At 48.7% G+C, this 14,783-nt stretch overlaps 1 protein-coding gene across 1 annotated transcript; it reads right to left on the bottom strand.

Annotated features, from left to right (window-relative positions):
* Positions 1-8,541: 8,541 nt before the first annotated feature.
* On the bottom strand, positions 8,542-14,452 carry LOC119393334 (estradiol 17-beta-dehydrogenase 8). The gene is made up of 3 exons (XM_037660303.2): positions 14,096-14,452; positions 10,298-10,494; positions 8,542-8,962 (listed from the first exon to the last, which is right to left on the bottom strand). Exons 1-3 carry the CDS (start codon positions 14,244-14,246, stop codon positions 8,546-8,548), a joined length of 765 nt encoding a protein of 254 aa, XP_037516231.1. The 5' UTR covers positions 14,247-14,452; the 3' UTR covers positions 8,542-8,545.
* Between the last annotated feature and the right edge of the window lie 331 nt (positions 14,453-14,783).

Raw genomic sequence — 14,783 nt, 5'->3', positions numbered from 1 at the left:
ACCAGCGATATCGCTGGAAAGTTCGATAGCGCCTGTATAAAAGCCGACGCGCTAGACCGCTTGTCAGTTGATCGACGGTCGACGCTTGTTCACCGCTATCAGTGTATTGCTGTAGTTTGACTTTCAGTTTCCCGGCCACAAGTTCGGCCAAATAAACAGTTTCATCTCGAACCTGCTGACTGCTGCCTTCGTCGATGTCACGACCCTGTGACAATATCTGAGCTGTCTACATTGCGCTTAACTTCCAAGCATAGGAGTTTCTAAGCGAATGAGGGTTTTCAGCGTAATTTTTATAACTACCACTACAATTTTAGCCGCTGCCGTCTTATCTAGACCAAGAACAACCGAACACGTTTGTAAAAGCCTTTATAGTGTACAAAGAAGCGTACTTACTCGAGATACAAAAACGTTCTAGAAAAACTGTACTCATGTTGTTTACACTTTATTGAAAAAAACTTTCTCGGAAAACATCACCACTTGCTTTGCAATGTTTACAAGACACGTTTTCGCGACGGTTAAAGGAATACTGACCCAAAATCGGAAAATTTTACGAGAACTCGGTAAATGAAATCTCAGTGTGCGATTACATCGAATAGATGTCGTCTCTGAGCAGTTTTTTCAGCGGATAGTTGTATTTTCGGTGTCTCATCTTTCTACGTCGCATCCTTATACGGTGCCTTAAACAATTCGAACAGATCGGCCGTGATGTGAGCACCGAGCAGTTATTCGCGTGTACTCTGTCGCTAGAAGAGTCGTCAGTATTCAACTTCAGTTTTTTAACTTCACCGAGCAGATGTTCCATGCCCGCAGCACTTCTTACACTGTACGACAGCCGTTTGCGTTTCGTGCTGTAGTAGCCGTTCACTACGCAGTTAAACTGCTCGTCAACTACAATTATCTTTTGCACAAGTAAGTCTCCGTTCCCGAAGCAAAGTGTGGGATTAGGCTAGTTGGTATTCCATTATTAAACTGCTCAGTGCAAAAAATTTGACACGGTACACATAGAAAAGACGAGGACGTGCGCTGGTCCTCATCCTTTCTATGTGTACCGTGCCAAATTTATGCGCTGAGCAGCCAATTCCCGAGCCGGCGAGTGTGAAATATTCAACACGTCTTGTTCGATACCTCGTCGTAAAATCTATGGAAAATCCACTGCTTTGAAGGCATAGCGACAGCTGACAACTGATCGAATGTCAGTGTGATGAAACTCTCAGTCTCGGTAGCGTATATAGGTAATCGCCTGCCTTTCGTTTTGCTGTTCTATTTCTGGCGACTCCTCCAAACTGGGCACTGGGCTTTCTCGGGACGCCGTGCGGTTTGGGGGGATTTGCTCCTAAACGCCGAATATTTTGGCTTTGAAATGTGGGGTGGAAGTGCTGGGAACAAGCGCGGCACGGCACCGGGCGCGAGTTCCCACTTTCCACGTGGGATCAAAACTTCTTGTCCCGCAACGACACGGCGATAGTGCTTTACAATGTCGTCACTCTCAAAATGAACGCCACAGACCTTGTATTTCGCTGTAACCTTCCTATCTTTGCGATGCAAAGCTTGAATGGCGTAGGGTCTTTTGGAGGTCCGAAGAAGTGTCGTGAAGCGGAGTCATCGTTGCGGTAGCTGCTCTCGCAGCCCGGCGCAAAGCAAGTCGGCATACCGCACCGTGAATCTGTTCGCCCTCGTTACGCTTCGTACATCATCCACGTGTCTTCGTACAAGACGCTAAGCCTGGTCAAGAACAGTCGCAAAAATGACGAGCGAAAATGTTTGAGGCCCGTGTACTTAGATTTAGGTGCACGTTAAAGAACCCCTGGTGGTCGAAATTTCCGGAGTCCTCCACTACGGCGTCTCTCATAAACATATCTTGGTTTTTGGACGTTAAACCCCAGATACTACTACTACTACTGCGCGTCAAAGAGGCATCTGCTACAACTACCGCAGCGTTTCGAAACTTGTGCGCTAAGTGCGACGCGATAATTTAGGATGACACGCCGGCCGATGAGCCGCGGTCCGCTGAACTAAAGCCCCGCTCATGTTCCGAATTTGCAGAAAGTTCCTACTGTCACCCAAAAGTGGTTCGCCAAATTAGACAATATGATGGAGGAGCTGCACGTAAATGCACGGCATTCGATAAATTCTGCGCGCTAGGTTCTTTTTTTCTTTTTTTTTTTGCTATCGCACTTTCATTCCGACGCTCGCTCCGTCTTCGCCCTTCCGTCCGCACATCACAGTGAAAGGTTAATAGAATGTGTGGAACACAACATAGTGTTGCAGTGCATGACACTCGTTCTTTCAGTGTTAATAATATGTGGGGTTTTACGTGCCAAAACCGCGATATGATTATGAGGCACGCCGTAGTGGAGGGCTCCGGAAATTTCGACCATCTGGTGTTCAAGACGGTCACTTGCTCGAGAATGTGACTGCCTTGGTGCATGACAAATTACACAAAATTTCGCGTGACATTGAGTAAGTAATACATCACATATGTCACACGGCAAAGTAAGACGCCTGTCAAGAGTAAAAACGCACGAGCACTTACCTCACAAAACCGCGCCGATCTCTGCTCGAAGTTTGCTCGACCTATTCTAGGGAGCCAGACTTTGCGACGACCTGCATTCTTTATTCCTCGCGGAATGGCAAAAAACTTTTTCCCTTGGTTGCCACGGTTATGGCAGCCAAACGCATAGCAAACCGGCATCGCGACAAAACGAGCGAGACGCACACGTGCACTTCACACTTCGTGCACTTCACATGGGGCGAACACACAGCACATGGCACGTTGGAGCGTTCAACATGGCGCAGAGAGGCGAAGGAAACAAAATACCGAGAAAGAGGGCGCGCGGCTACCACGTGACCGCAGCCGCCCTATCAGAGGCGTGGAGAGGAGGAAGCGGCGTAGATCAAGAGAAAGCTGTACTTTTCCGAAGGTACAGGGGCTTTAAGCTAGACTAGAGTTACTGTATAAAGGTAGCATATACAGTAACTCTTAGCTAGACGTGACTGCAGCGCCACTAGTTCTCACGACCGCCACGCGGACCGCCTCTCCGGCGGAGCTTTTAAACTGAGTTTGTTCTAGTAACGTTGCACTAGTGTACTCTAACCTTCGTCTCAGTTGAGGTAGCAAGGGACCATAGTTGAGGGTAAGGAAAAGGATGACGTCACTCGCTGCGCCTGCACGTAGCATGCGTCGCTCCCTCCACTCTCGTGGCGGTGCTCGCATCGCGCGCGCGTGCTGGCGGCGGCTGCGTGTGCGTACGCTCCCCTGCACTTACGCCACACGTGCGTCAGGCGGATAGCATGCGCTTCTCGCTGTGCTCTCATGACGGCGCTCGCATCGTGCATTCCTGTTACATCTCCTCTCGTTCGGGGCTCGCTCGCGCCGACGCGTTCGGACACGTCAGCAGTCGTCTGGGCGGATCCTGCGCGCTTGCACTGTCGTGCGCTCACTTCGTTCGCGTGCAGTGGAGCTGGACTACGGTCAACAACCAGCTCCTAGCAGACTGTGCGCGTTCACATAGCCCATACGTTTACATAAAGGCTCCTTAAAGTTTACCGAAACCGCACATTCCCCACACAGTTGCCTTCATTTAACACAGCTGGTGACATTGCGCCCCTTAAGAACAGCTAAGGACATCTGATCTTTTTTTTTTTTTGACGCTCGGGGTGCTATCTATTGATTCGGAGCAGCTCCTAATTGCATCTGTAATTACGACCCAAAGTGTGAGTTCCGAATTCTGTGGCGTGGACATGTTGTCGAAATAGACGTCAGACTCTGGAGTTTCCAAGACGTGTGGCGCCACCTGTCGGAGAAGTATTGAGTAGTGCATAGACCGACACTAGTACACTCTACCGACACCCTCGCACAGTTTGGTATGGGACCAGGTGCAACTAGCGAGTGCGAAACAACGATTGAGCTTAATATCACGTGTGTATGCGCATTTAACACACAGAACGAAAGCTGTGAATTGCTCTCCGCTAGTCGGACGCGCCACCGTACCGTCGTGAAGTGCTTGCTGGATCACTCGCCAGAACGACGGCGAAAACCGCAGCAGACGAGACCCCTCCGCACGCTACGAAGAAACGCCGCAAAAGACGCACTGTTGCGTTGTGAAGTGCCACGGACGTAAAAGACTGAATAACAACGTACAGTTTTACCGATTTCCATAGTTGTCGTACGAAGAAGAAAGGCGAGAGCGCTGGATATGGGATGTTGCGAGAGTGTTCGGTACCCGCGTTCTCCACAGCCGGTCGCATGAGAAAGTGTGATAATGTTGCTCTGCTGTTGTTTTGCGTAGCCCTGATGGAGAACCGTGGTAACCTGAAGCTCAGCAGAGGCTCTGACCGCAGTGCTTGTCGTGTAACACGAAGTGAGCAGCTAGAGGCAGTCTGAAGACACGCGAAACACACACCGCGACGAGTTGGTCGTCGCAACACATCATCGCGGACGTACGTTTTGAAGGCTCAGAGTTCTGGTTCTAACTAGCTAACACGTGCGCCATACAAGTAAATCGCAGAATGTTGGTCGTGACCACCTTCAGGTTTGTTTCGCCCGTGTCCTCCGCGGTTGCCGTAGGCCACGGTTTTGCCTTTGGTTGTACCCCGCGAAAGTGGACGCACGTATCCCCATTTGCAGTACACACAAACGGAAGACGACCATCAAGAGACCATTTGAGTATGCGTAAAAAACAGTCCAATGCACAGGAAGCGAGAGATGAATTAACGGAGAATGCAACTGCAAAGGCGAAAATCGCCGGGCCCATTCGTCCCTGATGAAGGGAGTTCTGTACCACTGATCGTAAGATGCATAGCTAAGTAAATTGATCGTGTATGTACTTTATCGTTGTGGCATTACGTATATACCCGATTTTAACGCATTTAGGCGCTATAGAACGGATGTCGGAGGGCTTGCCTCGAATTCGATGTCGTGTGATGCTCGCTTGTACTTGCGAGTTGCAGCGCGCGGGAATAACTAAAACTTATTTTGCATTGTACTCGCAGTTCGATTTGATCAGTTTCCTTTATTTCTGAAGCGTGGATTGGCGGAAGAAGCTTTCCAGGTCCTTGATCTTCAAGAAACGGTGCCTCGACACCAACGAAAGAGGAGGGATATATTGTGGCCTATGCACATTCGCTTGCGGACGGCTCTCTTTGCACTACCCAGTTAGTGCCAGGGCTACGATGAGGGCTCTGGTGGCGGTGTTTTTCGCAGCGCCGCCTGGGCAGAGTCTGACGTCTATTAGACATGTGCGCCGGACCCGGCGGCGGCACGCCGGGGTTTCCACCTCCGGCGGCGGCGCGTGAACGGCGCGGGGTTCATCGGACTGGCAGCGGCGCGGGGGAGGGGGAGGGAGGGCGAAGTAGTGAGTGCGATAAGTACACGCCGTAATGTCACATGAACGAGGGCTAGCAGCTAACTCTTTTTGCTCCGATATCACTTAACTCTACAAAACGCTCGCGCATGGCAATACGGTCGCTCCTAGGAAAGAAGCGGTTTTCGGTCAGTTTGTCGTATCATTGGTCCGAGCGCGAAACAGTGAGATCACAGCGCTCACAGCGCGTAGAAGGTATACGAGCCGTTCGCTGGGGCATGTCTGACGAAATAGCGCGCGTGCCAGCGTTCTAGACCGCGCCCTTATAATAAAAGTTCACAGTTGCTGCTCGAGTTACGCAGTCCCTCTCCCCAGACATCCCTTCCTGCTCCTTCGCCCAGCAAATGACGGGCGGGGCGTTTTCTTCTGCTTGAGGAGCAATCGACGGCAGGCCGCGCACGTAGGTTTGCAACGCTCGCGAGCTACTCGCGGGTGGAACATACAAGCGGAGCGATGTTATCGATTTAGAGTTTATACGGAACATGACGGCGACGGTGAAAACCTGTCCTTAGTGTCCATGCAATTGCTAACGCAATAAAAAATATACAAAAACCCGTCGAAACGGGCTCGCCTCTTTCCTGGAAAGCTGCATCGTCTCCGCTGTAAAGAGTGCGTTCGTTGGAAGAATCATATAATCCGGCGCCTTTTCGATTGGTTTCGTTCTCGCCTTCAATACCCTTCTTGCAGGGGACATCTCCTCGCCACTTATTTTTTCATAAAGCACGCGTACAATGTCAGCACTATTCGTTGAACCTATCATGAATTCGCGCTTGTCGGCTACAGTCTGTTATCTCTGCATGCGCGGTCGCAAATGCACAAAATGGAACGAAATCAGTTAATCGCGCACGTTAGTCTTGGGAGAGAAGAAAGAGCGGGTGGGTGGCTGCATAGCAAAGCAGTATGTATGGGAGACAATTCACAACTGTTATTTCTCGTATATGGACCAGTCGAGAGTATGTACCCTGATCATGTCACGTGATCGAATCACTGCTCTGGCATCACGAAGTGCGCGAAAAGACAAGAAACGCCGAGAGAGAATAACGCGCGTGTTGTTTTTGTTTTTTGTTGTATTTTCGGAGGCTGTGAGGGCCCCTTTATAAAAACAGGGAGTGCAAACACGGACACAGGAGAGTCAAGACACCAGAAACGCCGCTAACATCTGAAAAATCACACAGCGGCGGAAACGAAGGTAGACACAAATATTTATCTGAGTATTCCCACGTAATAGGCCATACCTATCAATCAAGTGCGATTAGTGGTCTATGTGAGAGATAGCTGTTCACTCTCTCGACTTTTCTCTTATGTCCGTGTTTCCACGTCATGTCTTCTTAACATAAATACCTACCAACTAGCTCAGATGTATATTCTAAGTTTGCCATTCTCTTTACTTCTGTATTTATTTATCGATTTACTCGAGTAAGAGTGAGAGGAAAAAGTGTACTAACGCACCGAAATATACATATTACTTATCTATTTTATTTATTTATGCACAGTGTGCTAGGTGCAAGACTCCAAGAATATGCTATCCAGCGAGTTGGGTCGTCACCCTTTAAGGCTGGAGGACGCGGCAGCGTTAAGGTCAGGCAATACTCGTGATATTTCTGCAGAAGAAAAAGATACAACTTCTGGGGAGCTATTCTCAGTGCGTTCATTCCAAGGAGATGTCCACAGTCCGTTTCGGCAGGGCGCATTCAGTGATTCGAAAAAGCGATGGGCCGTGATGCCACCTCGCTCTTGACCACGTCGCGGCACCGAACCCGCCAGCACAATCCTAGCGTAAGAAGAGAATGGACGAAATGCACAGAAACAGGAACTTTTCAGGTCTGAATTTGCATATGAATATGTCACAAATGTTTGAGAACGATGCACGGAATGCGTACCGACCTTACAGCTGCGTTAGACAAGCGGCCGCATTAAATCTAAATCGGTGGCTAACATGATCAAAAGACATGTGCACCGAAAATCGGACCTCTGAGGGCTGCGTTCGTTGCATTGAAGCGCATTCCGTCCCTATGATTTGTGTCGAGAGTGTTTGAAAGCTTCGTGATGTCATGATGGCGCTGCAGAACAAGAACTTGAAAAAGGGGGGGGGGGGGGGGGGCTTCTCGCCGAGCTCCAGCTATTCAGCGGCCGCTGAAATGGACAGTTCATTACATGGACACATCGAGAAGAACTCCTTCGGCGAAGTGCTGTATTTTATTTCCAGTTTCCCCATTCGAATTAAAAGAAAAGACTAACGGCGACGCGCCGCAATTATTGCGCGGCGGCGGCGTGATCTCTCTTGGGACTTCGGCGGCGGCGCGAGCGGCGTGACCAAAAACAGGCGGCGGTGGCGGCGCACACCTCTAGTCGAGATCGTACACTTCTGTGCCGTATTCGTCATTACCTACTTTCCCGGTACAAAACAACTCTTGAACAAAACTAAGCAGATGCGATTAACACTGTCCCCATCTGTCTAACGTACCCAAGGGCACAGGTCATTTAATCTGCTTTTGCAGCATGTTCACATTTCGAAAGACCACTCTTAATTTATTTCAAGGTTTATGTCTAGACCTATATACTCACGAGATGCGTTTCGATTATGGTCTAGTGCTTCCTGTGTGTTCCGCACTTCACGATTGTGTGTTTAACAAGATGCTTTAATCAATTCTGTATGCGTGTCTTTTAGCGCGTTTCTTGCATGTGCGCTTGTCTGTTAGCCTTTGCAAATCGTATCATTCACCATCGTTTTCATCAGAAGTACAAATTATGCTTGCTCTGCCGCTAGCCCAACACTTATCCAATTTTCATCAATGGGTTCCTCGAAACTAACTATTTATCGCAAGGGAGATACTAAAAAATAGCTTAATAGAAAAGTCGACCTTTGGTACACACCAGGTTATATATCTGTTACTGATATTTTATTATCATTGCAAATCCATTTAGGTACAGACAACGATCCCGGTGACTGGAACCGCGTGATAAACACAGAAGGACCAGACGAGATGCCACTTGCAGAGCGCAGCCAACTTATTCTTGTATGTTCGTTTTCACCTCTCCTCTCTCCTACCACTCTATTTCATCCCCTTTCCTTCCCCCCGTGCAGGGCCGTTAAGGTGACCTCATATTGAGAGTCAGTTACAGCCTTTGCACTTTTCTCTTCCTTTCTTTTTTTTTTCTCTCATAAGAATCACCTCGAGATATCACATACGCCATCCTCCTGTAACTTCGAGCGCGGCACCCGTGACGAACGAGCTCGAGGTTGGCGAGCACAGAAATTTGATGGCTTCCGCGATCTCTCGCGGTTGAGCAGTTCTCTTAAGCGGCGTCGAAGCAATCGCCTCGGCTCTCATGTCTTTAGGTACAAGGGCGGTCATCGGGGTCTCAGTCCAGCCCGGAAGCACGGCGTTGCAACGAATGCCGTGTGGTGCCAGTTCCTGCGCTGCCGATTTGGTCATTGCTACGACGCCGCCCTTGGAAGCGGAGTACGCAGCTGCATTTTCTTGGCCACTCTTGCCAAAGATGCTCGCGACGTTTACGATGGCTGCGCCTCCTTCGGGCATCGGCTGACCCGAGCGAAGCATGTAGCGGCTTGCTTCCCGCGTCACCAGGAAAGTGCCCTGCGCAGATACATGCGACTACCAGATAAAGACAACGCATGTGGCAGAACGTGCCGTTGAGGCAGAACAGCAGACGTCTGTTTAATACGACGAGATACGGTTACGTGTATATCTGACAAGCCATAAGCATAGGAAAACGGGAAATTAAAGGTCTAGAGGAAAAAGAGTGCTGCATTTACTGATAATTATTAAATATTTGTGCTACCACACTACTAATAAGCATATATTATCAATATTTATTATCATAAAAAAAAAATCACAGCATATCCACGGAGTGAATGATGATGAGTGGGCGAAGCTGCGGAGGTTCATCGGTAACCGTGAATCTTCCGTGAATTCTTGCCCAGTACATCATCAGCGACGTGAGATCGGGCGCGTTTATACTAAAGGTTCGATGAGTTATGACGACTTGCAGCTCACTTTAATTTTACATGTACGCTGTGAATTTTCATTGTTTAGAAAACCATTGCTTTAGAAAACATCTGGCGTCTTTTGTTAAGCAGCTGGCGTCTTTTCGTTTTGCTTTAGAAACATCTGGCGTTCTTTCGTTTTGCTTTTACAAAACATCTGGCGTCTTTCGTTGGTTTATTTCATCAATCAACGGCGTTTTGAACAAAATTTTTATTGTTTAATCATGAGCTTTGCGGATTGGAAAAAAATATTCTGACGTGCTCTATATGGCTCGGAACAATAGAGCGCTAATTGGAGACGCGTAGCGCATATGTTTAATCTTTTAATACTTGGTGCTTTCTATCTGAAACACCCTGTATGCCTGGCAATCAACTTGGTCACATATTTATCGATGTAGACACAAAGATTGGCTTAACACATGAATAACGTCACCTAATAATAATAATAATAATAATAATAATAATAATAATAATAATAATAATAATAATAATAATAATAATAATAATAATAATAATAATAGGGGTTTACAGTCCCAAAACTAGGTTATTATTATGAGGGACGCCGTAATGGAGGGCTCCGGAAATTTCGACAACCTATGACCACATATATGGTCACCTATGATCCAATGCATATTTGAAGAGCACGTAAGAGAAAGAATAAAGAGAACGTGGTATTTACGGTAAGGGTAATGAAGGAATAAAGATGGAACGTTTCAATAGGAGACCTCGGGATTTAATTTTTGAGAAACCTAAGATAACCAAAGAAAAAAGATGTAAATCCATGAAGCTAATCAGAAGTGCAGGTACTACTGTCGTAAACAAAACTAAGTGCTAATTTCCAGTGTAGTGTCTCCTATTCTTTTCATAACTGTGGTACTGTCGCGCGCAATACCCTTCAGCAAAGCACCGAGCGATCGATACTCGCCTTGAGGTTGACTCTGATGAAGTCGTCGAAAATTTCATCGCTACAGTCCAGAATAGGCACTAAACCGCCAATTCCAGCGCAGTTGACGACGGTGCTTAGAGGCAGTGCTGCGTATGTGTCTTTGATGTTGTCAAACAGGTGCTTCACAGAAGCCGAATCACCGACATCCACGTACACGGCCTGATGCTTTGCGTCACCTGTTCGGTATCAGACATATATTAGTAAACCGTCATGCTTTAGGCAACATATATGAATAACTGCGCCCAAGCAAGGCGCGGATGAGTATACTTGTATTCACAGAAAACAAACAGCATTGTCAGCTGCTTCTTTTTAGATCAGCCCGCCAATAGCTGGAATGCAACGCATGTCCCCATTTGCTCTTGAAGTTTGACACGTCTTGTTATATTTTGTTCTGCCAGCATTAGCGGCCGACGCGCTGTAGAGCCGAATCCGAAACCACATCGGAGCTGCCTGTACCTAAAGCCCCTCCATGCGTTTTCCGCCGGCTAGGTTAAGTAGGCGCCAACAACTCGTCCGCCCCCTCTCCCTTTACACCGGTTCCCCGTCTAGCGGAAGCCGAAGTGCCGCCATGATGTTTCTGCTGCTTTTCCGGTTGATGCACCTGCCACATGCCCGCCCCATCCCATGCCCTCGCGACGCAGAAACACCGAGCGAATACTCGCTCGGCGGCAGGCAGTTTACGACGAACCTCAAAACAACAACACTTGCGAAACGGAGAAGCAAATATGTGCTTTCTCGTGTGTGCACATGCGTGCGCAGAAACAAGATGGAAGGAAAAAGCGGAAGGAAGTGGCTCAAGAAATTCCTTCCGGAAGCTCCGCAACCGGAAGTGGGCGTCGTCGTTGAACAATAGATGGCGGTACTTAAAAAAAGCGGCAGTAGACGCGATGGAGGGGCTTTACCTGTATCTAAGTCCTGACCATCGCTGTCAATACGTAAGGAAATAACAGGGAAGATGGGAAAGGCAGAGATGTTAACCAGTTGAAATAGCCGGTATGCTACCCTGCAAAAGGGAAAGAGGAGTTTGAAGGTTAGAGGTAGAGGAGAAGAGAGAGGGGGAGCACACACACACAAAGTCACACTCCTCGCAGTCACAATACGTAAATCAGTCTTTCAGCAACCTACGGAGATACGGTACGCAAATACGGTAAGGCGGTACGGTAACGTTCCTCCTTTCCCACTCGTTGTGCTTGACCCGCTCCCAGTTCCAGTGTAGTCTGACAAGCAAGAATGAGGCGTGACAACCCCAGCGTAATTTTTGAAAAAGCTCTTGTGGTGTTGGGGCACGGCCGGTCTAGAGGCGCACGCATCCAGACCGGCCGTGGTTGGTGTTAGTAATTCTTATTCTTAGTATAGGGGGAAGACAGATGAATAGGAGGAAAAGTGGGGCGAGAGTTATTTAAGGGACAGACAGACGGTACGATTTTCCATTTGATGCGACGTCCGACGCGGCGGTGCGGAAGCCGGAATGGTGACCTTTCATAGCCTCGGACCGCCACCATTCCGGCTTCCGCACCACCGCGTCGGACGTCGCATCCGATGGAAAATCGTACCGTCTGTATCGGCCTTTAACTCGTGGGGGGTGGGGAATGAAGGAGGTAGGAAGAGGATGAGGTAGCGATTGCAGCGAAGGCAGTAGAGAAGCGTCTGGTTTTTACCGTGTCGAGCGGCTTAGAAAAGCAGCTCGATCAGGTTCGCATGTCGAGGGAAGGAGGCCAGGGCCGCAAGAATGGCACGGCGGCGATTTTCGTAGCCGGTGGGGAACAGGAAGTCCTGTAGGGTCACACAGGGCAGGCCGTGGCGACGGTACTCAGTTGTGAGCCGCTTCCGAGCGTCGACAAGGGCTGGGCACTCACAGAGGGGATGTGCAACTGTTTCTACCGCACCGCAATCGACGCAGTTCGGTGCAGCCACGCCGCGGAGACGATGTTTACGTTCTGCGGGCCACACCGAACCGGTTCTCAGGATGAGGAGGAGCGCGCTATCGTGGCGGGAGAAGCGAGTTGCAGGAAAGGGGGGGGGGGGGGGGGGCGTGTCCAGCGGCGATCCGCGCGTCGGGATTCTCTCGCATCAACTCACGGCAACGTTCCTAAAAACGTTGACTCACGGCGAAAGTTGATGCGCGCCGAGTCGAAAGATGTTGCGTAGTCTGTGAGCGAAGTCGCGCTGGGGGTGCAATCGCGGAACGATGCTATTCCCGATTCCAATGCCATATTGTATGCTATTCTTATCATCCACCACTCGCGGCTGGCTGATCGCGTTGATAACGCGGACGGACCGTCGTTCTGACCAATGGCCAAGCGCGAAAAGCACGAAAAAGCATTGGAATAAAAAATAGAATCGTTCCGCGATAGCACCCCTGGAGTGTGCTCGCTTCGCGAGTTCGTCCGCCGCCTCGTTGACCGCGATTCGGACGTGGGAGAGCCTTCACCGGCAAAACCACAACGAGCGGGAAAGGAGGAGCGCTACCGTACGGCCTTACCGTATTTGCATACCGTATTTCCGTAACTTGCTTAAAGACTCTGTTACTTCCCGGGTTCACAAGAACATTTAGCGCCAGCAGACTAAAAAGAGCCACTTCTACTATCGGGAATCCAGTACTTCCGATAAAGCAAGTACGACGGTCTACGATAGTCGTGTAGTAACAACCATACGATAGAGCGAGCGCGTACAGCTCAGGAGTTGAACCTAATAGTGATGCTTTATAGCAGACAAAGAATGAAGTAAGGGTCGATTTCGAACGCTATCCTAATTATATCTCGTTCGTGCTTTCTTCGAAAAACTGGTCTTCCCAAAGATGGAAGTACAGCTCACTTTTTACAAAGACTAACCAGCTAAATGGCTTCCGCATACAAGTAACGCTATCGTTATAAGAGTTAACAGTCAGCACACGTCGCGCGGCGCATGTTTTTTGTGCTCTCGTTTTGGTTGGCCTGTTGTCAGCTGATATCATAAGACAAAAAATAAAAATATTAAAATATTTATAAAAAACAATATATTGACCGATCTGTCCCTACATCGTGGAACGAAAATACTATCCCTCCTGAAAAGTTCTGTATAGCATTTCAAAAATAGCGCAAATTTTACTTGCACTGTCTATAGGGTTCTTTCAGAATCGATGCGAGTTCTACGTCAATTGCACGTTATTTCTCTGCACGTAACGTACCGCAAGTTTCATTACGAATTCTTGCTAGCGTTCTGTCCAGGCCCGTAGTCGGAAAGTAGGAAGAGGGGGGGGGGGGGCAGGGTTCCGCTTTCCCCTCCACCAAATCGTCCGTATAAAAATATTCTGTTATTAGGAAGATTAATCTCAAAACTACAAATAAACAACTATTAATAAAGTAGTATCTTAAATGTCACAGAATTTACATACTGCGATTTTTACAGAAAATAATTACTGAAAAATAGGTGCTTTCCTCAAATAGTCAAGGGTGGGGGGGGGGCCTTCAGCAAGTGCCTCCCCCCCGGAAAAAATTCCTGTCTACGGGCCTGGTTCTGTCCTTGCCCATCTCTATTTTCCAGTTTATGTTATGTCTGAGCTAGAAAATTACGTCGCAGCAAAGGGAACAGGACCGGCTATAGCCAAACTTTAATTCATGGTTTTGTTGTAAGATATGTTTCCGCAACCGCTTCGATAGGACTCATCTTAAAAACAGCATAGCAACACAAGGACCAACACTTCCTTCATCCTTGTGTTGCTACGCTGTTTTTAAGGCGAATACTAACCAACTCGTCCAATTGTATGTTCTACTAAATCGGTAGGACTATGTGACTGACCTGGAAGAGAGGCGACGACTTGCCTTGCAGCCTCGAGCTGCTTGTCGGCGACTACCACAGCGGTACCTTCTTCGGCCAGCACCCGGCAGACGGCTTCGCCGATGCCGCTGGCAGCTCCAGTCACTAGGGCTAGGCGACCGCTAAGAGACATCGCCGTAACGAGTTCGCACGAATCACCGTCGCGTTAACACACTGGTGTGTCGATTCCTACCTTTGGCTTCGGTGGAAAGGTCGCCTGCGCTGATTACACCTTATCAGCGCAGACGAATACGCTGCGTCTCTCAGTTACGAAGAAGTGGCGCCGATAAAACGATCTTCAGCCACTTAGTGGCTACTCGTCTGTCGCAACTGAATGAGGTGGAGGGTGTCCTTGACATTGGCCTCGACAGTGCACCCGACTAGGGCTGCAGAAATAGCGCCTTTTCCTTCAACCTCACCTCCTCCGCCTCTCTTTAGCCTTGAAAGATTTGGCGGCAATGGCTCTGTACAGGAAAGTTGACACGCCAAAGGAATAGGTAGTACCGTAGTACGTCGTTCAGTACGTCGTCATATCTAGTGACTTGGAGCGCTTTGAAAGCGCTGACAGAGTGAACGTAAGCAGGACTGTATCATGTGTGTGTCATTTGCTGAATGCCTCCCAAGCTGCCGGCTTGCGTGCTGTATGCTGCATGTCCAGAACAAAAATTAA

This window comes from Rhipicephalus sanguineus, chromosome 5, assembly GCF_013339695.2.
Source record: "Rhipicephalus sanguineus isolate Rsan-2018 chromosome 5, BIME_Rsan_1.4, whole genome shotgun sequence".
Classification (NCBI taxonomy): domain Eukaryota; kingdom Metazoa; phylum Arthropoda; class Arachnida; order Ixodida; family Ixodidae; genus Rhipicephalus; species Rhipicephalus sanguineus.
The sequence above is the reverse complement of the archived record's forward strand: the minus strand, read 5'-3'. Positions and strand labels throughout refer to the sequence as shown.

Bases quoted from the DNA above. Each gene is read 5' to 3' on its own strand.
- LOC119393334 (XM_037660303.2), bottom strand. From the start codon at position 14,246: ATGTCTCTTAGCGGTCGCCTAGCCCTAGTGACTGGAGCTGCCAGCGGC. The intron at 10,495-14,095 runs GTCAGTCACATA...GATACCGAACAG, and splicing joins AGTCGTCGCCTCTCTTCCAG to GTGACGCAAAGCATCAGGCC. The intron at 8,963-10,297 runs GCGAGTATCGAT...GTATCTGCGCAG, and splicing joins TCATCAGAGTCAACCTCAAG to GGCACTTTCCTGGTGACGCG.